Source organism: Homalodisca vitripennis, unplaced genomic scaffold, assembly GCF_021130785.1.
Source record: "Homalodisca vitripennis isolate AUS2020 unplaced genomic scaffold, UT_GWSS_2.1 ScUCBcl_5892;HRSCAF=12844, whole genome shotgun sequence".
Lineage (NCBI taxonomy): Eukaryota > Metazoa > Arthropoda > Insecta > Hemiptera > Cicadellidae > Homalodisca > Homalodisca vitripennis.
The window spans coordinates 1-25,277 of NW_025782002.1; the positions used below are offsets into that span (position 1 = coordinate 1).

The 25,277-nt window shown below is 34.8% G+C and overlaps 1 protein-coding gene across 1 annotated transcript; it reads right to left on the reverse strand.

Annotated features, from left to right (window-relative positions):
• Positions 1-4,348: 4,348 nt before the first annotated feature.
• Positions 4,349-25,277, reverse strand: LOC124373556. Its single transcript, XM_046831918.1, has 12 exons — positions 25,255-25,277; positions 22,440-22,651; positions 19,309-19,590; positions 17,354-17,438; positions 17,257-17,312; positions 15,499-15,650; positions 12,174-12,252; positions 10,637-10,766; positions 8,682-8,776; positions 7,902-8,015; positions 6,669-6,889; positions 4,349-4,361 (listed from the first exon to the last, which is right to left on the reverse strand). The coding sequence occupies exons 2-12, from the start codon at positions 22,617-22,619 to the stop codon at positions 4,349-4,351; spliced, it is 1,407 nt and encodes a 468-aa protein (XP_046687874.1). The 5' UTR covers positions 22,620-22,651; positions 25,255-25,277.

Below are 25,277 nucleotides of genomic sequence, written 5' to 3' on the forward strand. Positions count from 1 at the left end.
GTAACAATACAGTAACAATAAAACTTTGTAATCTATTGTTTACAGTTTGCTCTGACGCTCCTAGATATTGTCTTACTGTATTTACTGACAAATGATAACACCATCCTATTTGACTTGGCAAAAAAAGAGTGCAAATGATATAGTTAACTAGAACCTAACAATTGTAGAGCTGCGTGGACAGTTATAAATTAAAATACTTTGGTTGTAAACAGATCGTATACCAGATACAAATATATTGGGCCTATTACAGCAAATGAGTTTAGAGTTCTTTCTAAAAATTAGTAGTACTTTAAGAATTTATATTTTCATGTGAAGATGTAGCCAATTTCCTCTAAAATTTAAATTTTTTGTATCAAAACTCCTATGTCACTTTTAAATGGAAGAAGTTAGCAATTTTAATATTTGTAGAAAGGTAAAAAAAAACTTTGTAAATCAAATCAGAAGATGTTTGGGTAGCCCTAGTGTAACCATATGGACACAGTGAGGGATATATGTTCAGTCCTCACACAGAGTATTCATTTCTCACTTTATTATCTGGAACTGATACTTGTTAAACTGGCATATATATTAATAGTTTAAACTAGCTAATATATCAATTGTTTTAACCCGAAACAGTCTAGTGTAACCATATTGACACAGGGAGCGATATGTTCAGTCCTCACACAGAGTATCATTTCTCACTTTATTATCTGGACTGATACTTGTTAAACTGGCTAATATACAATAGTTTAAACTAGCTTATACAGGGTGGAAAAAAAGTATGGAAAACGCTTTCACTAATTTTGTATGGCTTCACTTATACAAATTAAAATTTTGTACATCACCCACTTGTATTAAGAACCTAGTTTTTGAGACCAGTGGGGACATTTTATCTTTTCAGGGGGACGGCCCGGGAGGAGTCGGACGAAAATCTTAAATGTAAGCATAGGCCGAGTTTGGTATCAAATTAAAGTCTAGTAAAAAGAAACTCATTACCGCAAACTGCACTTAAAAAGGTTGACCCTAATCCAGAGTACGGGCCGTATGAATTTCATGACAAAGAAATTTAGTAATTTTGTCTTGTGAAGTAACTAATTTACTTTCAGTAGTATGTTTTATGTCGGTTATGTAAATTTGAAAAACAATTTCCAACAAAAAAATTTTTTTTTTTACCTCTACATTTGTTGGATAACAGTAAATAGGGGTTTTCCTGTCTTGTCTTCAAGAAACTGAGAGTATTCAATAATACCACCATAACTCCTTATAAACATGAGGTCAAGGTCCAGTCCCTCCAGCCCTTTTATCTCAGGCAAACATAAACTGGTTTTAGGCAATACAAACAGTACTGTCACAGCAAAACTCCACAGTTTTGTATTTTTAATATCAGCTTGGTTTTTAGTCTACGTTATAATTTCGTCCACGTAAGATAAAGTGAAAGTCTTCACTAGAAGGTACTGCGATAGTTATACATTTTTTTTACTTAAGTGTTTACATTTTATTCTACTAGTTTTAAAAGCAATGTCACTTAGTGAGTTTGAGAGAATCACGCTGCTTATGATGCGTGGGGTATGGATATCTAGTTCGTTCCCTATGAAGAAACAGCGCATTTGTTTAATGACACTTTTCTTGATAACCCCCAATTAGTAAGTCAACAGTGTTTAAGACATAAAAAGATTTGAAAAACAGAACAGTCAAAGATCGCGAAAGAAGTGGCAGGCCTAAATCGGCAACAAATGAACAAAAATCTTTGGATGTACTCCAAACATTTTGTTGAAAAATCCCAGCACCTCGGCCAGAGTGGCTGCAGAAGACTTGATATGAGCCATACCTCAGTGTTGAATGTTTTACACAAAAACAAGTATCACCCTTTTAAAGTAACCCTAACCCAAGAACTTGCAGAGGATGATTTTGATCGAAGGACTGAATTTTGCGAAATAATGATGAGAAAGTGTGACGAAATTCAAAAATTTTTAAGTTTGATATTGTTTTCAGATGAAGCTACTTCTTTGTTAATGGACAAGTTAAAATAGGCATAATTGCCGTTACTGGGCCGACCATAATCCACACTGGATGATAGAAGGCCACACACAAAGGGCTCAGAAAGTGAATATGTGGGCTGGAATAATAAACAATAACATTGTAGGACCGTTTGTGATAGATGGAAATCTAACAGGCGAAATTTATTTCAATATGTTGACAAATAACATTTTGCCAGCAGTGCGTGCTCTTCTTGGGGCAAATTTTAATGCAGTATGGTTTCAGCAAGATGGAGCACCGCCCCATTACTATTTGCGAGTGCGCAATCTGTTAGATGAAGTGTTTCTTAACCGTTGGATTGGTCGCAGGGGTACCGTTGAGTGGCCGGCTAGGTCACCGGGATCTTAAACCACTAATTTCTTTTTGTGGGGCTTCTTAAAAGATAATGTGTATAAAACTAAACCAGCCAACATTGAGGAGCTGACAAATCGTTTTATTAGAAGAAGCAGAAGAATTACACCCGAGATGCTTCAAAATGTGACTGCAGTAGGTTTTTATAATAGACTAGTCTCATTGCCAACAAGTGTTCGGAGAGCAGTTTGAGCACCTCATTTAAAAGGTATGGTTATTTTTTGTAATACATAGATAATTTTTAATTTAATTCTTTTGGATAGTTGTGTTCCCATAAAGTGTCATTTTCAGTCAGAACATTTTACTTGAGACTGTGAAATTGCAGAGAAATAATAATTAATCAAACGTTACTTATGAAATTCAACGGCCCGTACTCTGGATAGGGTCAACCTTTTTAAGTGCGGTTTGCGGTAATGAGTTTCTCTTTACTAGACCTTTAATTTGATACCAAACTCGGCCTATGCTTACATTTAAGATTTTCGTCCGACTCCTCCCGGGCCGTCCCCCTGAAAAGATAAAATGTCCCCACTGGTCTCAAAAAACTAGGTTCTTAATACAAGTGGTGATGTACAAAATTTAATTTGTATAAGTGAAGCCATACAAAATTAGTGAAAGCGTTTCCATACTTTTTTTCCACCCTGTATATCATTTGTTTAACACGGTAAACAGTCTAGTGTCAAACCATATTGGGACACAGGGAGGGCAAATATGTTCTCAGTCTTCACAAAGAATATTCCATATTCTCACTTTTATTATCTGGACTTGAATACTCTTCCTTAAACCAGCTAGATATATCAAATTTTTAAACCCGTCACAACTGGAGGTTGGTGTTAGCCATAAAGGGTTCGTGAAAGAGGTCGCTTCTTGTCGAAATGCCATCAGGAGGGGATAGAGGGCTCTATATCTCAGTTATATAACCTTGTGCAGGAAGAAGCTAGTTCTCTTCCAGTCCAAGCCAGGTCGAAAGAAGGTAATCATGTTTAGCTTGTAAAAAGGCTTTAACACTGAGGGAATTCCAACCCACTTAAAATGTCATCCTCCGAAGAAAGACTAGACTTATTGATCAACATGGAATATGTTCAGTATTCATACAGAGTGATCCATTCCTTACTTTATTATCTGGGCTGAATAATGGTTAATTTTAAATTTATTGATTTACCATAAACACCTTGATTGAAGAAAATATGCCTAGACTGCTTCCTGTGCAAAACACAATTTTAATTTTTTTTCAAGTATACTCATTTATTTCATCTCCGTACTTATAAAACTGACACTGTTAGACCAGGTCGAGACGCATCAATTTTGCAACTGGAACTGGCATGCATCCTCGCTTCAATGGCTGTAGATTGTTAAGTGGGGATCATTGGTGGCCTGTCGCAGTGTCTGGCCACATCACCCACTGGCCGTTTTAGACGAGGCTGGAACTCTGGATGGTAACCGAGCTCGTGTGGTATGTCGGAACAGATTCCATTGTCTCCTCGTTCATGTACCCGCTCCGTGTCTATCCAGCGCCTGCTCGTGCCAGCATCACACTTGGGTGAACCAACTGTTCATGATCACAACTCGTGATGTCAACACACTATTCAATACATAATAAGTATAATTATGAATGAGAATGTCATGAACAATCCCTCAGTTTCATCTACAATTGTAAACAACAACAAATACTAATAGGGACATTAAAAAGTATTTTATCTTTATTTTTCTAACAAATTAATTTAATATGATCTATTGACTCTACATTGAATTGTTCAAATTATATGGGGTCAATAAGTAACATATATTGACACTGCTTAACCCCTCAACTGATTATCATTTCATAATAAAGAGAACTACGATAAGATCCTTGTTTGGACCCCTATTGTACCTGGCGCCGACCTCCAACTAGGGCAATATTCGGAGTTCAGTCGCTGCGCTGCCAACTGAACGCTGCGTTTGGCCAGGTTTAAGTTCATCTAGCCTTAAGTACAAACAGCCCAGGTTACTCCATGGTGCTGCCACAGTGTTAATCCAGCATAGTAGCTTGTGATGAATGCATGTTGTGGTCCAACTGTGAACTTCCTCACTTCTGTATCAACAAGAGAGAATTGGATAAGGATCTGCTCTAAAGACTCGTCCTAGCGTCGAGTGGTTAGAAATACCAAACAGGACCAGAGTTCTCTGGCCAGGTAACAATTAACAAAAATATTTAAATTAACCATAAGGAATTCTGATTATGTCATTTTACTAATGAGTCCTTTGGAGCATCAGAGAGAAAATAGATGATTAAAGGTATGCTATGCCACTGTTGCCCAACAATCATACTCAGATAAGTTTAACATCATTGTTACAGCTTAGATTTGTTTGATTCAGTCCCAGGTTTAGGCCTTTTTTACTCTCCAGTCAAAATCAAAGAATCAGTTTAGAAATAATTATAGGTCAGCTAAAACTAAGTCCTACTGAGGAACGGCTTACATACTTAATACTATAACAAATTTTTAAATCAATTTGTTATTCAGTTTAGCCAATTTTACCACGATTTTTACTAACCCCTTCAGAGACAATTAAAACCAAAATTCATTTGTACAACATATCAGCGACTATTTTTGAATCCAAATTACAGAAAAACTTTTAAAAAGCATACAAACAAAATCTATCAGTGTACAAAACAAACCACAAATTATTCACAAATATTGAGGAAATCGCAAAAAAGACAAAAAATCACTCAAAAAAAATCAGGGAATTTATTTAAAATTATAATGCACATGACTGTGAAAAATTGTACATTGGCCAAACAAAAAGGAACATCAAGACAAGATTACAAAAGAACATCTTTTCACATATAAACATAATGAGAGGAAAATGGGAAAAATCTTGCTATTGTGAACCCACTGTACTGAAATATGGACACATTCACTTTACCATATGTTATTTTTGGTTACTTATTGTTTACAAAAAATTTAAAACTATTTATTCATTTGTAAAGTGTGGCCTGATTTGGATGAGAATCCTAAAATTCTGAAAAATGCTCTTGCAAAAATTAAATTAATGATTGGGAAAAATTTGTTTGTAAATTCACTATGTGGAAGGGGTACTTGTTAAGTTCTATTGGAAAAAGAAACCTGGTTATTAATTCTTTTATATATACACGTTAATAGGAGGTATGGCATTGTTTTAATACTATCTATCAGATAGTATTTTTATCTGCTGTTCTTGCCTTTATACCAAATTTTAAAGGTAAAATAAAAAGGTTATCACATGGATTACACAATGATTTAAAAGATTTAGATAAAAAATGAAATATTAACCCTCAGTTAAATTATCAAAGGTCGTAAAATCCAATAATTATAAAATATGAAGGTCAAGAATAAAAAATGAAATAATATAATTCAAAAACTAAACAAGCAGTAAAAAAAATATTTTTTTACACCAAAATTTAAGATATAACACAAATATTTAACATATGACAAGATGACAAGATTATAAACAAAAAAAAACATGAACAATAGTATAAAGTAATTGTAAAGAGATTTTTTGTTCTTTTAAAATCTAAAAGAAAGTTTGTCTATGAAGGTGATCAACTTTTAACCCCAATTGAAACAAAATTTTTGACTCACAAACAAACTTATACCCATCATAATGGCTTTATGGTGAAAATTCCAGTCGGAAATTGATAAAAATTTGTATCAAAACATTCCATAATTTAAACCCACTATTGCATCATAAGGTAAATTCAATCTTCTTGTTACAGTACATGGTTCCTTGATAAATTAATAAATGTCAAAGCAAGCTCTGTCCCAGTCTTCAAATAAGGTTCAGTAAACAGATATTCAAAATTGTCTTAGCTCTTAAGTGTTGAAGGACGTCAAGAAGTATAAACTGAAGTTCAAAAAGTATTATTTCATTAAAAATGCATTTTATTCATTTCAAGAATTGTATACAATGACAATGTTATGAAACTTACATAACTTTTAAACTATCAAACAAATTTAGTTGCAGTTGTAGACACTATTTTTTGTACTTATATGCATAATATAAATAAAAATATTTTGACTTTGATGTTGTTCTTCATATAATGATACGTATTTACAAATAACGGATGATTGAATTTTGAATTATCTTCTTTTACTGTACCATTCACAATATTATATTTCGTTCAATATTTGATTATTATTTACAGTGTGATATAAATTGTCTCTTTTTGTCCTTTAAATTGATATAAATATAATTAAAATATCATGTTTTAAAGTCGTTAACTACAATTTTGGATTAGCAAAATTTGAGTAAGCAGAAACTCTATTGAGATTCACCACCTCACTTACCAATTGACCTGGTAAAGCAGCAACAATTCCGAGCTGGTTCCAGTGTTGCCAACTGCCTGGATCCAGAGTGACACTCTCCTTGGCAGCAGCCAATGCACGTTGACATATGCCGTCCCTAGTGTCAGGATAGTTCCACCTGTTGTCTGTAGTTGAGGGCAAGGTCGTGCCACACAGCAGCTTGTCCCTCTCCTGACATCAGCTTGAGACACCGGCACAAGCAACTAGCAGGAAAAAAACATTTCATTCATATAAATAAGCACATCAATTTTATTTCTCAAGACCTTGTCTTAATAATACATGAATTTTCTAACTCATGAACAATATGACATAATTTTGCTTACTAAATTTGTTTATTAAAAAATTATGGATAGATAAAGAATGCCAAAAAAGTTTTAGCTTCAAAACATACAAAAAAATGTTTCTATAAGTACACTTTAAAATAAAGGAGGTGCAAAAACCTTTTTCAGGACTAAGTTGTAGAGACTTAGGCTCTTTTCCTAAAAAGAAAGTATACTTTATAATAAATTAGTCCACAAAATTTCATTGGAATATGTTTCAAAAATATATAAGGTGCATAATAATTATTACATTACTCTCTTATAACATAAAAATATAACTTACTATAAGATTAATATTGGTTTACTTCTGTAGTTTTATACATTAATTTCAATGAGGTACATTAGCTGGCTGCATACAGATTGCTGTATGATCAGATGGACTGTCTCTTGTTTCTGATCGGTTGGAGCAATAAAACATACTCATGTATCTGAATTAGTTTGGCATAGCGTCTTCCTGTTCACTTTATCTGAGTGTCTATAGAGTTTGTTTCATGTGTGGTGTCACCCCCCTTGGGTTGTGAACATTGTGCTTCCTCACACCCCCCTCTTTTAATAATTAAATAAATTTGTACTTTTACGGAGTATGTGGCCTCGTCCCCCTCGCCCAAGTGACTGTTAAATTCGCTGACACGTGACTACGGTTAGAGTTTTATAAATCTATTCTCAAGTGCCCAGACAGAATGACGATCTTGTGACAATCCTTTCGTGAGGAGGTGAACTAATTGTTGTGCCACGCCGTGTGGTAGATGAAGACGGCTAAAAACTATGCATACCAAATTTTAAATTTGCACAGAGTTAAACCAAAACATGCCAATAAAAGGAAATAAACAAATCTTGTATCTAATTTGTGTAAAATACACAAAGTGATGTTACGTGGATCATGGCTATGACTGACCGTTGCGCCTAGCTGTAGCAGCTGGAGACCTTGCTGAGTGGCCTCACTAGCTGACTTTGACCTCAGGACCTCAGGCACTGTGAGATAGTGCCAACGACCGAGGTAGGGATCCAGCTAATGTCAGACATTCTCCTGCAAGCTTCCACAGGCAGGCTAGGATCTGGCCGTAGCTGCACCGCACTAAAACATTACACGCAATATAGAAATACTTTGACCTCAGGCACTGTAAAAAAGTGCCACGCCAGTGGTAGGGGACCTAGCTAATGTCAGACAGTCTCCTGCAAGCTTCCAAGCTAGGGTTCTGGCCATCCCTGCACTGCACTAAAACATCAATCAATTGAAATGAAGCATGAATCTTTATTACATTATAGAATACTGGGTTGTAGACATGGTCAAATTATAACAATAAGAAAGATGAAAAAATATAACAAAGCGTCCAACAAGTATTCAGTCCAACAAATAATATTCGTCCTAGATTTCAATTGAAAATTTAGGTTAGGTATGTAACCTTTTAAATCTTAAATGCTTTGTTTATTTTCAACACTTTTTCTTGTCAAGCCTCAAAAACCTGGTAACAAAATATTCTTGATTCCAGTGTGATAACTATTTTTAAAACTCAGCAGTGTGAGTGGGGGTCCTATATACCAGTCTCACATCAGCGATACTCCCATATGTAAACTAATATCCAACCAGATCATTTCTAAAAACATTAATGTCCCAAACAACCCTGAGGCTCAAGCACTCAGTACTGTGTGTTGGAATCCCATACACCAATCTCACACCACCGATCCACATGTAAACTGATACCCAACCAGTAAGTGTCTGAAAACATTCAATGTCTCTAACAAGCCTGAGACTCGAGCACTCAGCATTATCTGAAAGAATGGCACATTACCCTCAGCTCATATGTTATTATCATGTAAAAACCTGAAAAAATCATTATTGAAAAGTCTAAATTTATAAAAGCAATTACATTTAATTATAAGTTACATACTCCAAAATAAGAACAAAACATATCTCACTCTTCAAGCAAGACATATACAGGTTTAAGCCAGTGAAAAGGGAAGATTGGAGATGGCCTTGACAGTTGGAATGTGAGTGGTGGGGGTAATAGTGGCCGGCTCATTTTTACCTGCGTGTTCCGCCATTTAGTTGAGATGGATCGTTGGACGGGTGAACATCGCGGCTTACGCGGTTAAAGCGTATTTATACGAATGGTGAAAGTTTGGTGAAAAACACAACGTGCTTTTCGACGCCATTTCAACATACCGCGCAACAGGCCTGTTCCTTTGGATAGCGCAATTCGTTCGTGGAATAAACAACCTTGAACAAACTGGATCAACGTTTAAAAAACGAGGTGGGAGTGCACAAAACCGTTCGAAACCCTCAAAATATCGCTACTGTTCAACAGGCAATGCTCAGAAGTCCACGCCGATCTGCCAAACAACATGCTCCTACGCCTTGGAATAAGTAACACTTCGGTGAGAAGGATTCTTCATCAAGATTTAAATTTTCACCCATACAAAATACAGATTGTGCAATCTCTCAAACCAACTGACCATCAGAAACGATTACAGTTTTGTGAGGAAATGGCCAGAAGACTTGAAGAAAATGTCGACCAAGTAAACAACTTGTGGATGAGCGATGAGGCGCATTTCTACCTTTCTGGTTTTGTTAATAAACAAAACTTCAGATTACTGGTCTGAGGAAAACCCTGGCGCACTTCATGAAACGCCTGTTCATGCTGAAAAAGTGACGGTTTGGTGCGCCAATGTCAGCAAGAGGAATCATAGGCCCATTTTTCTTTGAGGATAGCAATGGAAAGTGCTGTGACTGTTAGCTCTGTGCGTTACGTTGCAATGATCCAGAACTTTCTTACACCACAACTTTTCCGTTTTCCAGTAAATGAACACACAATGTTCCAACAAGATGGGGCAACAAGCCACACTGCAAGAGAGTTGCTATGAATGCTGTGGAATGCTTTGTTTCCAGGTGGCGTCATTTCCGAAACAGGGATATCCCCTTGGCCCCCTCGCTCTCCTGATTTGACAGCCTGTGACTTTTTTCAGAAAGATCCACTAGAACTATCCCTGCCCTAAAAAAAACGAATTCGGGACGAAATCGAAGGAATACCAGTCAATATGTTGCAAAATGTCATGAGAAACTTCCAGGCCCGGCTGCAGCAGTGCATAGATTACAATGGAGGACTTATGACAAGTGTTATATTCAAAAAATAATTTTTTCACTTATTGTACAGTAAATGGCTACCTTTTTTTTCTTTATATTTATAACCATTAAATAATAAAATAAATTTTCTTAAAGAATTAGTTACTTATTTAAATCTTCCCGTTTCACTGGCTAGCCCTCTACTACTGTATGTTTAGACCTCTATTTTCTTCAAAAAGACCATGATCATGAAGAATGTTATAGAAAAACAACAAATCTACCACATTATATTGATATAAAAGAGCATGAGATGAATCTCTTTTTTGTACTTCTAAACCAACTAACTCTAGAAACTTCCAGGAAAGGAAACGTCCATGGCAGAAATATACTCTGTATAGTCTTGACCTCTTGGTATCTCCCTAAACTTAATGGTTTATTCAAGATGGCTTGGGACCATCTTGTTCTGTTATAGCGATACAATAACCCTTTTAAAATATTAATCAATTATCAAGAGGTTAGTTCAAATTAAAATATTTAACATTCTAAAACCATTATGAAGAGCATGGTACCTGGCGATGGCAATGAGGCCCTCCTGTAGACGGTCACGTGCCAAGGCCCATGAGCCGGGGTGGTGAGGTGTTCTCGAGCCAGGTATAAACAAGTCTCACACAACCCCTTCAGTGCCAGGGGGGAGGCAGGCTGGGCCATCACAAGTTCTCTAAACTCCAACAAACTCTCTCATCCGCCCAGCTCTGTCATCTGCTCAACCGACAACGTGTTCATCAATGTGATTACTTAAAGCTGTGTTTCTTGATTCTTGTAGAACTCTTAATTTGAATCCTTACTATTTTTAGAGTTGATAATTAATATATCTATGATGTCATAGTAATGCTTTTTATACCAAACAATTTTTGTTTGTTTAAAAAATGCATTATTGAAGGGACTGCCATTGATACATCTGATCATAAATGGCCCGTACATTTATGGTTATTGAGTAAAATCGGTTATTACCATCCCACATTGGTGACATTCACTTGAGTAAGATCAGTTTTAGTCTTAACATTTATGCAGTCCTTTGTGTAGAGTCGGTGTTGCTCCTTGCTGATTGTCTTGTGTAAGTTCCAGTGTTTAAGTCAAGGTGTAAACTTGGTTGTAATCTATAACTGTAATTAGTAATTTGAATATAATAGGTTATATTGTATGTGGCATTGGTTACAGAATCACGTTGTCAGTGTCATATTTCATTAAATTTAAACAACACCAATCTATATTCGCTCCTGATATGTAATGTTTGAAGGTATCAAATGTCCAATAAGATTCAAATCATTTACGTATTATACTCACCACTTGACGTACACTTTGGGGAATATCAACAGCCATTTTCACTTTGCAATAAATTTATTTGTTGGACTGAATACCAAACACATGGTTACTGGGTTCATCAGTTTTTTGTTTTTTAATTACATTGCATAACTAGTTTCACAAGAAAGTTTACTACTATGCATTTCAAGTTATGTTGATTCAGGTTTTGATTTAACAACTAAACCATTCTATTATAATCATATATGTTACTGGTATGAACACCAAGGAAAAACATGAGAGCGAAGGTACACAGAAATGGCTCCCGGTATTTTTTAGTCTCAGACCCAAACTACTACGCTTAAATTTTAATACATTGTCAATACTGTTTATAAAAATATGGATTTCTTTCGTAATTATTATAATTTAATAATTTGAATTTATTTCAATATCAAGTTAATTTATCTTTTCTCTACAATTATTTTAACCCTCACATATGATTTGGCGTCATAGTCGAACAACAAGACTAAATCACTAGAGTTGATTTGATTTGACTGTGTCTGCCTGCTGATGCCGCCGGTGAACACTTAGTAGTGCTCCATATATATATATATATATAAACAGTATTGACAATGTATTAAAATTTAAGCGTAGTAGTAGTTTATATATATATATATATATATATAATATATATGGATTAATTTTAACATGCACAGACAACAAATGAAAAGTTACCACAAAATGCATACCTGTTTAATGGTAGCAATTTGTAATGCTGGATAAAAAGCTCCTGGTTTCAATTCCAACACTTTCTGGTATGATTTCAAACGCAGATCCATTAGCTCCTCTGGCCATATAAGCATCTGCCAAAGCTTCCCACATGTGACTGAAAAAGTTAAAAATATGATAAATATAACATAAAATATACTTACCTATTGGTAGAAAGAAAGGATTTTTCAGTACTTATTTTACTATGTTCGTCCTAAAATTGAGTGGGTCCACATTTGAATAAAAGTACGACGAAAGAAGTTTGAAGAACAAGTAGCTTATGATGTGATCAAAAAAATCAACCTAGATCACAAATAAGAGTTCTGTGATGATTGCTATTCCATTTTGTCGGTTGGTTGCTGGGAAGGATTTACCATTGACATTTGTTGAATGTCTGTAGTATTTAGAACATGCTCTCCATACATAGACTTCAGAAAAATAAAATGTCAGCTTGGAAATATAATATAGATTAAATCTATCACAGGCACGGGCCATTACTGCTGCAATCAAAAGTATAGATATATAAAATAATAACTGGATCATTCATCCACCTAATGAAATAAAAGCATGTCTAGCCTAACTTTTTTCTGGTATAAACCTAATATCAAAGCTGGCAAAAAAGAGCAAAAAAACTAGTATAAGAGTTAATTTAATGACATTTAATTGATCAGTGCTCAATAACGCATTGATTGTTACAAACATATGCTTGCGTGATACTCATTACAACTAGTTAAGATCAATCAGTATAAACCAGCAGGGACGGGCAGCTGATAGTAGTGCCCCAATTAAAGTCAGTTAGGAAGGGCATAATTAAAAATCTAAAGGGCAAAATGAAGCTATAATTACTATTCTATACATTTACGCCAGCGATGAACTAGATTTCTGCATTCCATTGAGGGAAATGTTGGCATCTATATCTAAGAGTCAGTTTACCACTGTGGATTTGACTTCACCATCGGATTCATACCAAACTCCTTTCAGTTTCCTTGCCAAGTATTGAATCTTTCCACTATCTGTCGGCTACTATGGGGTCACGCATTATTGTGATGTAGTAAGAATTTTCTATGCTCTGGTTGAATTTGCCTAATCCTGGTTTTTATCTTCCCCAGTGTCTTACAGGAGGTATTAGAAATTATGATAAGTAGACCACAATGTAAGTACTCTGAATAATGAACTTTGTGTGAATCCCAAAACAGGGTTAGTATAAGTTTTCCAATGTTCGCACAACTTTTGAACTTTCTGGAGAGGGTGACCCCACGTATCTGTACTTCTTTGATTCATTGTTATCCTCCAGATTATAGTAATGAAGCTAAGTTTCTTCTTCAGTTGTGGTATTATGCAGAAAATCATGATCATCTTCATATTGGCGAAGATTTGTCCAGCACATTTCAATACACTGAGTTTTCATTTCAGGAGTAAGCATTCTCGGTACCCAATGAGCACACATTTACCATCATGTTGTTAATCTTATGGCCGCCTCACATTTCAGAGATATCAAGAAAAGAAGTAATTTAATGTTGTTTTATTCATCTGATTTCTCGAATAAATACATCAAAAAGAAACTGGTTTTTCATCTCTTGTCACACTCACTGACGGCCGGAACAAAAAGCATCCTCCATATTTAATTTTCCGTTGTCACATATTTTAACTTTTAAAACCCACTTTCTAAGGTGACTACCATCATAGTTTTTGTTACTCTAAACACTTTTCATTCACCAATAAATATTAAAGGGTGGAAAAGTCTTCTGCGACAAGGAACTTGAATACCAATCTGTTTCAACTGCAATGGAAAACTCATCTCACTCATCCTATAAGATCATCAGACCAAAGTAACTTGCCAAAATGATATTTGGCATGCTTCTAATTGACCTTAGTATATTTCGAACAAGTCTAAGTCACATAAGCTATCTGGATATTTAACAAAGTAATGACATAGGATATGTTACTAATCAGTCAACACTCGAACCTGTATCATAGCTAGACAGTTATTGTACTGTAGTTTAACATATTGACTGTACAAGTACATAATGCTCATTACTATTAGTCAAAATCACTCAGTTTAGAACAGCAATGAAAATGTTAACCCTTTACTTAGCTTGTATCCATTTAGATACATCATTCTGATGAGTGTTTTTTTTTTTTTTTTGTTTTCTTAGGACAAAAAGCTTATAAATTGCACTTAGTCCTGTAAGAACCTCTTACACTCTCTTGCACTGCTTCCGGAGTGATAGGACATTCAGGATGAGAAAGGTTAGTGGGTAGTGGCCGCCTCCTATCGAGATCCATGAGGAAGAATTAGGGCATTAATCTCAGTCATGTTCCCTTGGAAGAAGGGGAGGCCAGCTCTGTACCAGTCTCTCCAGTCAAAGCAGGCAGGGGTGGCACACCCTTGTTGAGATTAGCAAGAACCTCTGATAGGGAACTAACCCCACCAAACTCCAACAGTCCTGATGATTACTACTACCGGTATTGTCACACACTCACGTGAATCTTGAATCACTATATACTACCACGAAAAGAGTTAGGCTGTACAAAACCATGGCATACGAGGCATGTTTTTTAAAGTAAGTACCGTTTTGATATAAAAAAATCAACAAGTAAATTTTTCAAACAAAACTTTATTTACCTAGAGGACACAATTTCGTAGAGAACACTTCTTGATACAGCAGGAAATTTTTCAGCTAAGAACGAAATTGTGAACGGTCTGTTCCCTTTCACTTTACAGTTCACTTTTTGAATGAGATCATCGGTAATGACTGAAGGTCGCCCACTTCGTTCCTCATCATAAACGTTTGTGCGGCCATCTTTGAAGGCCCTAATCCATTTCCGCACCATTCCTTCACCATAATGTTTTCACCATAAACTTCACTGATTTGACAATGAATGTCAATTGCTTTTAAGCCTTTAGCACAGAGAAAACAAATCACAGCACACACTTCACAGTCGGCAGGATTCTCGATAGTCGGCGGCATTTTAAACACATAAACAAACAAAGACTCAATCAAACAGCGTCGTAATGGCGTCTGTGGCTTCCCAAATGATGTAGCTAAACTACGTGCATGCGCTAAACAGCAACTGCAGCGCTACGGCGGCGTAATTTAAAAACAGTACTTACTTTAAAAACATACCTCGTATAATCTCGCTTTCATTATTTCTGAGTTTAGGGTCAAGTTTACAACAAGAGGACTATGCAATCCTTACTGAACTCAATTCTTACTAAACGTTAACTCTACTGAACATAATTACACCAAAGTAGTATAGAGTGTAATGGTCATCAAGTCAAGAAATAAAGAGAGAGTCAGACTGTTATCAATTACCACATGAGAAACTGTTGTGGTTATTATTGTAAAATATTGATGTTCACCTGTTGTCAGGGTCAGATTTGAGGGCAGCTCGAAGACAGTTGATAGCTGCTGATGTGTCCCCCAGGTCCCAGTACTGCAGACCCAGTCTGGCACAGGCCCAGCGACCCTCTGGCCTCTGTGATATATCCTCCAATAGTGACAGGTTACTTTTCTACAAACAGGTGATAGAGAATGTGATGAGCATTACTGGGAGAAAGTAAAAGTTTTTGGTAAATTAACAAACTTCTTTGGTCTACAACAGTCAAATTAGTCCAATCTTCTACAATAACATTAAATGATTATTTATGAGTAAATAGCAATTTATAATGATTCTTGACTCAAGAAAAGACTATAAATGTTTACTTATTTATTGTATTTATTTTGTTAAGGGCCCTGTTTAATGACTTATTCTCATCAGCTTGTTCTTCACCTCCAGAAGAACCTGATACCCTATCTAAATCCTTAACATGCAAACACATGCATTTATTTATTTTTGCGATGGCACGCACTGCAGTAATCTGCTCACATCTTGTTAGATTGTCTCTCCCAATATAGGTGTTTACTCCATAAACATGAATTCACACATTAATTAATAATATTCTCTTTTCTGTTTTCTACATATATACAGTAAATGATTTTCTAAATCCTAATAATATTATAAATGTGAAAGTGCCTTTGTTTGTTTGTTGTTTTGCTTTCACGCTTAACAATTCACACTATTCGCTATAAGCTATTCGCACTGAAATTTTACATGGACTCTCTTGCAGTCCCTGGGATAAATACAGGCCTATTCTTATTTCGAAAATCCCTCTGGGCTACACCTCACAGGCCTTTAAAGTAGTGAACAATCCCATCTTTGTCTCTAAGTTGTGTAATATTCATTGAATGAGTCTGTCAACTTTAATCAACTGTTCCGTTGTAAACATTGTGTATTATTTTATATTTCTTTACATTTATAGTAAGAAATCTGTCTAAAAAGCATATTTTTAAAGGATTACAAATTTCAATTTCAGTGATTAGGTAATCTACCTTGGAAAATGTCCTAAACATAAGAAGGTCAGAATTTGACTCCGAAGACTCACTTTCAAGCAATTGATAAGAACTATGCTGGAAGAAATTTTGCTGGACTGTTCTTTTGAACTAATGTACCAATTTAAGCTCTAACTGATCTAAAATATTAACAATATTTTTCAATTTATAAAGAAAACAAAGATGAAGAACCATTGTTAATGTATTTTTAACTGTACATTTTTTATCAAATATTAATTATTAGGATCTAAAAGACAATATAACTATCTAACTTTTACTTTACATTTAGACTGCTATGAAGCCAAAATTTGTTGTTTTTCGACATAAGTAGACTTCTCAGAGATGTGTATATATATATATATATATATATATATATATATATTTTCTTGATCAGGAATAAACTTCAAAATAAACTACAGAATACGAAATACTAATATTGGAGTAAATTATAATGACTATAAATATACACTTTTTAACATATTTTTATTAAATGTGGGAAGAAGGCAAACTCAACATTGGCATTGGAAATATTCACTTGAACCAGAAGTGCTCATTACCTACAAAATTGCGGGTAACTGCTAGTAATATATAATCTATAAAAAAATCTATATTTCAACTGATAATAAAGGAATTTTCAATTCTAATAATATCCAATATTTGATTACTTGATAATTATTTGGTGCCCAAACAATGCACAATGGAAAAGGATCCATTTAACAATGACAAATATGAACAATGTAGTTACGTACCCCGTCTCCTAACGCTCGGTATGTGTCACTCAGTGCCATCTGCGTGGGGCTATGTGCTGGGGTTGAGTGCCAGGGCCCGCTGGTAGCACCGTCTCGCCTTTGTCCAGTGTCGCATTGGATCTGGCGTAGATGTGACCCAGTTGGAGATAAGCAGTGTACCAATGAGGTGCCAGTTTTGCACACTGCAAAATAACATCATTTAAGCACTTTGATTCTCATATATTATCGTTCAATTGACAATCCAAGAAGCGTGTGTTTTAATTTCAAAACATATAACAGCTTTCCCTGTTACAGATCTAATTTCAAAAGACATGGTGGTGGTGTCTGTGAAGGTAGCCTCACAATAAGGGGAAAAAGAGGTAATCATAGCCTCAGCTTACTTCCCCAACTCTTCAACAAACTGCCCACTAGTAAAAATAGAAAGGCTACTGCAGCACTGTGGAGAGAGCAGTGTAGCCCTCATTCTCGGCTGTGACTGTAATGCTCATCACACCTTCTGGGGAAGCAATAACATAAACCCAAGAGGTGAGGAACTCCTGCAGTTTATATTCTATAATGATTTAGTTCTAGAAAATAGAGAATCTAGTCCCACTTTTATTACAAGAACTAGACAAAAAGTTCTGGATATAACCTTATCTAAAGGACTGAAAAATAAAAACACATCAAGGTGGTACATTTCACAGGAGGCCTCACTTTCGGACCACTGCCCCATTAGGTTCGACATAGAGGCAGGAGTTGAGAGAGTGAACGTGACCCACAGGGTTCCAAAATCCACCAACTTATTTGAATTCTGGCATTACACAACAAACGCTCAAGATCTGTAGGTTTTCTTAGGCATACTGAAGAGTGGTTGGAACAGGCAATCTCATGGTTTTGTAAAGGCCTGGGATTTGACATAGCTTAAACCTTGAAGATGGAGCACAATAAGCCGGATGGTTGAGAGGCAATTACCAGACCCAGGAAACCTAGTTCTCTGTTGTGAAAATGAAAAAAAAAAATCACTTAAAAGGCAAAGTGCATGTATCCGTTTGTTCAGTGGACCCGTGTCCGAAAGGTGCACATGTTGTCCTGAGTTCTGTGTTTAACAATAATTTTTGTATTTCTTGACATTTCTGCTAGAATAAATTTAAATACTCTCAGTTAGGTTTGGTAATTTTGTTCACAATAGCACAAAAACATATGGTTGTTCTGTTATATATAATGTTTTTTGCTATACAGAATAAAGTGAAAATGGCATAAATAATATTTGTAAAAATGATAATTTGTTTTGGAAGGATAACCATTATTCTAGTTATAGTTTGTGTTTGTTCCCAAATACTACTGCTACTCTTTCAATCTGCATTTCAGGATGCCTAAAACCTGTTAATTTTCGATCTCTGTTTTTATCACTATCACCAAAACACCAGTCAGGCAAGAAATACTTATTATTATTACATTTACAATCAGTTTCACTCCTCTGACAGTGAAGAACCTAATCTGGGCACGTGGCCCATCAAATTATTGTAGTAGAACCTATTGATAATTATCTTATTGAGCTTCTTTTTAAGTTTATTGTAAAACCAAATGTTATTGAAGAGATGTATTTGGATTGTAACAGCCCCGATATAGAACAGGTCTTTTCTTGTAATAATTTATTGCAAAATACTAATTCAGATTTTCCTATTGTAAATTATTAAAAGCTATAATCAGAAATAAAAGAAATTTTTAATAAATACAAAATTAGAGACTAAAACAAAGAGAATATTCTAAACCTCATAAAGTAACAAATAAAAATATTTTATGTTCAACTGACAAAAAGTTCTTATTTGAAAATAGTCATCAAATCCATCCCTTATTTGCCGCATCGCATCTTGATCCTATATATCAGAAAGTCTCAGCATCATAACATCTGCTGCTGCAAACAGTCTTTAGCCACCCGCAATGGGTTAAGCTTGAGATGTACATCTCTGAGTAGGTGTTTTTAAAGTTTAGCTACTCTAAATAAAACAATTAAACCCAACTTTGGATATAATCAAATTAAATCTTATATAGTGACAAATTCTATTTACATACCTTGAGAAAGGCAGTGCAGGCGAGATCATACGAGCATTCTGTGTTGTACAATTGTCCAATACGATACCATGCTTCTGGGCAGTCAGGCGTATGTTGTGCAAGAGTGGGAAGCAGTTCCTTCCCTGCTCCTTGATGATCACACTCCAGGTGCAGTAAGGCAGCAAGAGCAGGAGCATGACTCAGGCATGGTAGGGCAGTCAATAGGTCAGTCCATTGTCGCAGCTGTAGATATGCCTGACACAATGCTTCCGCAGCTAACTCACACTGTCCTTCTGCCAACAGCTGCGAGAAGCCAATGTTTAAATATTAAAAAAATAAGCCTTCATATAAATAAAATTGAATTTCAAATTATGTTATATAATAATTGTATCTATTTATACGAGTTGGGCATAACAAATATAAAATCATAAAAAGGAATAGTAAGTCCATTTTGAAGCATTTATTGTGCCAATTTGACAGGTTAAAAGAAACTTTAGACAAGAGAGATTAAAACCAATCAAAAATACAACAATATCACCTAAATTAAACACTGGAAATAGCCAAAAACTACATTAAATAATAATGGGATCTTTTTGATGTAATAATACAGCAGAATTCTCGACTGGCATAGCACATAAGTGATAAAAATAACTTATCTGAAATAAAATACCAAGTATAATTTTAAGAACTTGTGGGAGAAAAAAAGTAACTAAAACTTTAGAATGCTGCTTTAACTGAAAAATTAAATGAAGTAGAATATCAAATTAACAAGGAGAGACAGCTTTGGTTAGAGCTTAGGCAAAGTTTTGAAGACCAAGATAAGGAAAAAGAGAATAATATGTGCCATGGAAAAGCAAAAATAGGCAGTTTAAGGATGCAATAATGAGTAAACTTAATCACTAAAACTGCCACGTTGTTTTCAACTTCCACGCCCATGTTATCACGTGCCATACTGCTGCTTTGCCACATGACACCTGCAGTGTGTAACTTTTGCAAGAATGATGGCGATCAGGATTAGACTCACTTTATTAACCACAATCTGACATGACAAATCAGGTAATTCTTGGTAGCAGTTTGGTGAACGAAGATGTTGCTAAAGTTGATCATGGTACTACATGTAAGTTAACTGTGAAGCAGCTCTGTGCAAAGTAAGAAAACCCGGCAGTACCGGGTGACACCACCGTTGGATACTCAGCACTTTTGGGGTTAAACAAGAAGAAAAGCACAAAATTTGACCAAGTAAATGATCCTAAAGAAGTTAGAGATATACAAACAAAACTTACCATTGATAGACTTGATGAATTACCAGTGTTGGGAATTTACCATGAATTACATGATAAACTACACCTACTACTACAATTTGCTCAGTTGAAGATACATCAGGACCAAGTGGAGCACTCTATGAGAGAAATACAAGACCAAATTCAACAGCATGAACAAACTAAGCTGACAAAATATATAGAATCTGCCCACAGTGAAGAGGCAACATTGCCCAAAACACTCCACCTTAAATGAAGGCAAGAAACCCCCACATGAAAGGAAAAACAACTATTTTAATAGCTATTAAAATAGACTAGTAGAGTATCTTGAACAATTTAACCTGCTGACAGGTAGTTAACAAAGTTTTATGAAACCGCAATTGATGAACTGGCAAAAGTCATGTGACCAACTAGAAGTGTGAAAAAACTTGTAACTGGCGTTAGGTTTGATTTCAGCAAGGCCTTGTGACTGTCTGGGTTACAACTTTGTCGTACGACAATAGTGGCATCAGTGACTCTGCTTACAAGTGGTTTAAGAGGTATTTGGAAGATTGCAGCCAATTTTTGGAAATTAGACAATGACATGTAATAATACCTAACATTAGATATAAACCCTACCTGTAGATAGAGGAATGCCTCAGGGATCAGTCTTGGGTCCTGTTCTGTTCATTTTATTTACTAATGACATGCCTTATTATATACTGTTCCGCTTTAATGTATAATATAATGTTCCACAACAATAAATATGGCTTACCAATACTACCACTACTCGAATGACCTAGTAATTAACATTACCAAGACCAAGCAACTGGCTTTTGGCAGGATAAGTGATAAGATTGTAGCTATGGTAGAAGTTGACATAAAATCACATACAGGACTCCTTGATTGACAGTTGTGACAGTTATTATGTCCTTTTTGAATCCCATTTAAGATATGGCATTGCTATTGCTGTGGATGGTATCACAGCCATCAACTTACAAAGAATCCTTCTAATCCAGAAAAAAGTAATAAGAACGCTAAAAGTCTGTAACTCAGGGGCATCTGCCGTGAAGAATTCAAGGATATCTGTATCATGACGATTGTGGCCCTATGCATCCTGCAAGTGGTCCTGTTTGCTGAAAATAATAAACTACTTCGGGTAAGCAGGCGTTCACCACTATAACACTTGTCACGCTATTCTCTCACTATATGGGAAGGAACCATCATAAATGGGACACAAGGAAATAACCTGAAGACTGCACTGTGTAATTAGAAATTTAAATCCATCTCTCAAACATTAAAAACTAAAAACTGAGAGAAAAAATTAAATACGAGAAAATATTTAAGGAAAGAAAATAATGCTCATCATTTGACAAAATGCCTTTGTATTTACAACAAAATTACATTTATCTGTTCATTCTAGTCAATTTTGTGAATTTGGTCACGAAAATCAATAATTGATTCCAACACCTCTTAATTTTTTCTGAGTAATCTGCCCATTTATCATTATATTAACAAAGTTACAAGGCTTTTCTCAGATCCTTGGTTGTTTTGTTCCCTTTTAGTCTGTCTTAAACTTTATAATCCACTTGGTAATATCATGTTCAAAGGTGATTAAATATAATCAATATTTTCAAATATGTTATATTTATTGTTATAACATTTCTACAACCTACCATGCTAGCAATCTGTTCTGATGTTTCTAAAACTTAGATACTTTGTTAATCAAAACTGTCAAGGAGTGAATATGAATGTAAACTTTGTTAAAGAATCCCTTTAAATTTCATATAATTAACTTTGAAAATCTGCATAAGGCTTACTGTTGATTCTCCCTACAATATACATTACTTGAGAGAATGTTTGAACAAAAAACTACTGTCTGATTCAATTTGACTGAAACTATAACTGACTCACCTCTTTGGCCATATTTACTGCTTTTTTCCAATTTCCTGGATCATCAGAAAGAGCCAGAGTCTTAGCCAGTATCCCACATGTGATGCGGTGGTCTGGACGCAGAGAGAGAGCTGTCTGCGCGTGTCGTTCAGCTTGTTCCAGACACAAAAGTTGGAGTTCGGTTTCCGCCAACAGACACATGGCGTGGAACAGGCCTCTGTTCAGGGACAAACCTGTTGGACGTATCAGCATATGTTTTTCTTTCAGTTCCAATTACAAAGTTTTTTAATTCCTTGGCGTTTTCACACAATATGCTGTTACCAACTAACATTTAATCCCTTAAAAGTGCTGAGTTTTCAATGGTCCTGTGATTAACCATAACCTTGTATTTTAATGTACTGTAATAATAAATTATTAATCTCCTAAGCACCAATCATGCATTACATACAACTATTTACAACAAAAATCACTCGTTTTATTAGTTTTTCAGTAAGTGGTAGTTAGTAAATCAAGACGCCACAGTGCTGTGCACAAAGCTATTCCATAGTCAGCGCACATGCAGCATGTTTCTTGCCCACCATGATCTACTTCACTGATATATTTCATTTACCAAACTGCTTTCAGTTCATCAGTTCTTGGTTGATTTAATTGGATGTGCATACTGATAGTCATAATTCTCAAGAAAGTTACACTGCTTCATGCCTTATACATTCAGACAAATCTACAATTGAAAATAGTTATGATTATTACAACTAGTAAATAATGAAAAAAAAAATAAAATACAAAATTTGCAATATTAACTTCAAAAAACACACTTTAAAAACTAGAAAAAAATACTGCTATGTCTCTCACTTCCAAGTAAAACTTCAACATGCGATTTCATAATAGTTCCTTAGTAGCTAAAAACTACTAGAGCACAGTATGTATCATCACAGTTGTCAGGTGTTAAGTAACGAAGCAGCTGTTTGGAAACGTGATAACATGGGAGTGGTAGTCAATGGGGGGGGGGGGGGGTATTAAGCAAGTAATTCCAGAGACAATAATGTTTTTATTTAAGAGCTGTTAGTTCAGTCTGTATTAACTTCTATAAAACATACTTTTTAAATAACACTGCTCAGTTTCTTGAGCAAAAATAAATTGGTTTACACTACTAATCAAAATCTAACAAGAACAGGACAGCTCCATTATTACAACACCAGGCATGGAAACAATTTCATTTTGCCGAACAACTGTCTCAGCCTATATGAAGAGAAGCCAAGCTACTGGGACCAAAATTGTTTAACTGCCTTCCTGACTACTTAAAGAAGATCTCCAGACAAAAACATTTTAAGAGGAAACTTCAAGAATGGCTCTTGGAGTGGTCCTTTTACTCGATCAAAGAATTCACTGACTTAAAAAAACAACAACATCAAAATTTGTAAAATTAAAAACCACTTTTGTATATTTATATAAAATATGTACTTTACTACCATGATGCCATTGTATTTCTCCATGAAATTGCAAATAAAGAATTTTTGATTTGATTAGATAAGTCTCGGGTTTCTCATAGTTGAATAAAACAAACTAATCTTTAAATATGCTTACAGAAAAAAATTATTTGCAGTTGGAATGGTGAGTTAAGATTGTTCCTTTTTAGCTAGATGTTATAGAGAGCTCTTTGGCAGAGAGGGTAACTTCTTTCCTCTACATATTATCTTTCCAATTACAGACGTTGTCATTCACTCAACAAATACTTTTTCCAAGTGTAATAAATTGTTAATTACTAGTCCATTTAATTTATTACCACTAAAGATTTAATGCCTTTGTCACCGTAAAAACTGCATAAAAATCTCTCTTAATGTACTGCAAAGCATTTAACTGGGACATTTAGACTGAAAATTATATGTATATAATAAAATTTAAAAATTAATAATACTGTTGTTAAGTTATCTATCAGTTTACAATATTGAAATCTTAATCACCAATTTGGTCTTGTATTCAATTTGATTCAAGAAAGTAAATGAACTAAAGAATCTAAATTCTAAACAGCTTCTATTCCAGCCAAAATATGATTCCTTTTCAAGATTTCAATCTAATGCAAAATCCTACCAAGCGATTATGAATTTAAATTTTAGTATTATGATATATGTGTTTACATAAATGGTTTATATCATTATAAACACAAGGCTGGTTTGAAAATTAATAATTTAAATCAACGTTTTTCTCAGCAAGCTTGCATTGTAATTCTTTTACACAGCACTTATTACTCCACATTCTGATTCACTCTCCAAACATCAATGAATACTTCACTTAGGTGATTAATTTTTTTAAAACTAAATTACTATTTGAAATAATCAAAAAGAAAATTAAGCATCCTTTGAGATTATACAATACTACTAATATTTAAGAATATAAAAATGACACGTCCTGTGGTTCAAAGTATCGGTTACTGGTAATATTATTGAGAGCAAACAGCTGATATTTGGGAGTTAGTTTTTAAGCTGGAAAATTCCTCAGTGTGTTCATTATTAGATGCTCAGTCAGATTATTTTGAAGTAAAGCAAATCTTACAAGTAAATGTAGTAAAACTTAAACACAGTGAATGTTCTGCTCTATTTAATTTCCAATAATAATATTACAAATAGTCTGACAACTGAAAGAAGAAGAAACCTTTCTCAAACATAACTAATACCATGAAGAAATTTGTTTGTTTATTGTTGTAGAAATATACTGATTTACAATATCTATCAACTTCTCAATCAATTCCTATTCAGAATATACTGCTCATACCTAATTTTCCTTAAAAAAAAAAACTTTAGAATACATTTTTATCTACTCGTTATGGAGGCATACTTACAATACTGAAGAGTTTCTCTTGCT

Excerpts from the sequence above, each read along its gene's own strand:
- LOC124373556 (XM_046831918.1), bottom strand. The coding sequence starts at position 22,619 with ATGTGTCTGTTGGCGGAAACCGAACTCCAACTTTTGTGTCTGGAACAA. Across the intron at positions 17,313-17,353 it reads CAATGCGACACTGGACAAAG|CACATAGCCCCACGCAGATG; the intron begins GCGAGACGGTGC and ends ACTCAACCCCAG. Across the intron at positions 10,767-12,173 it reads TTGAAATCATACCAGAAAGT|CCTGCCTCCCCCCTGGCACT; the intron begins GTTGGAATTGAA and ends GTGATGGCCCAG.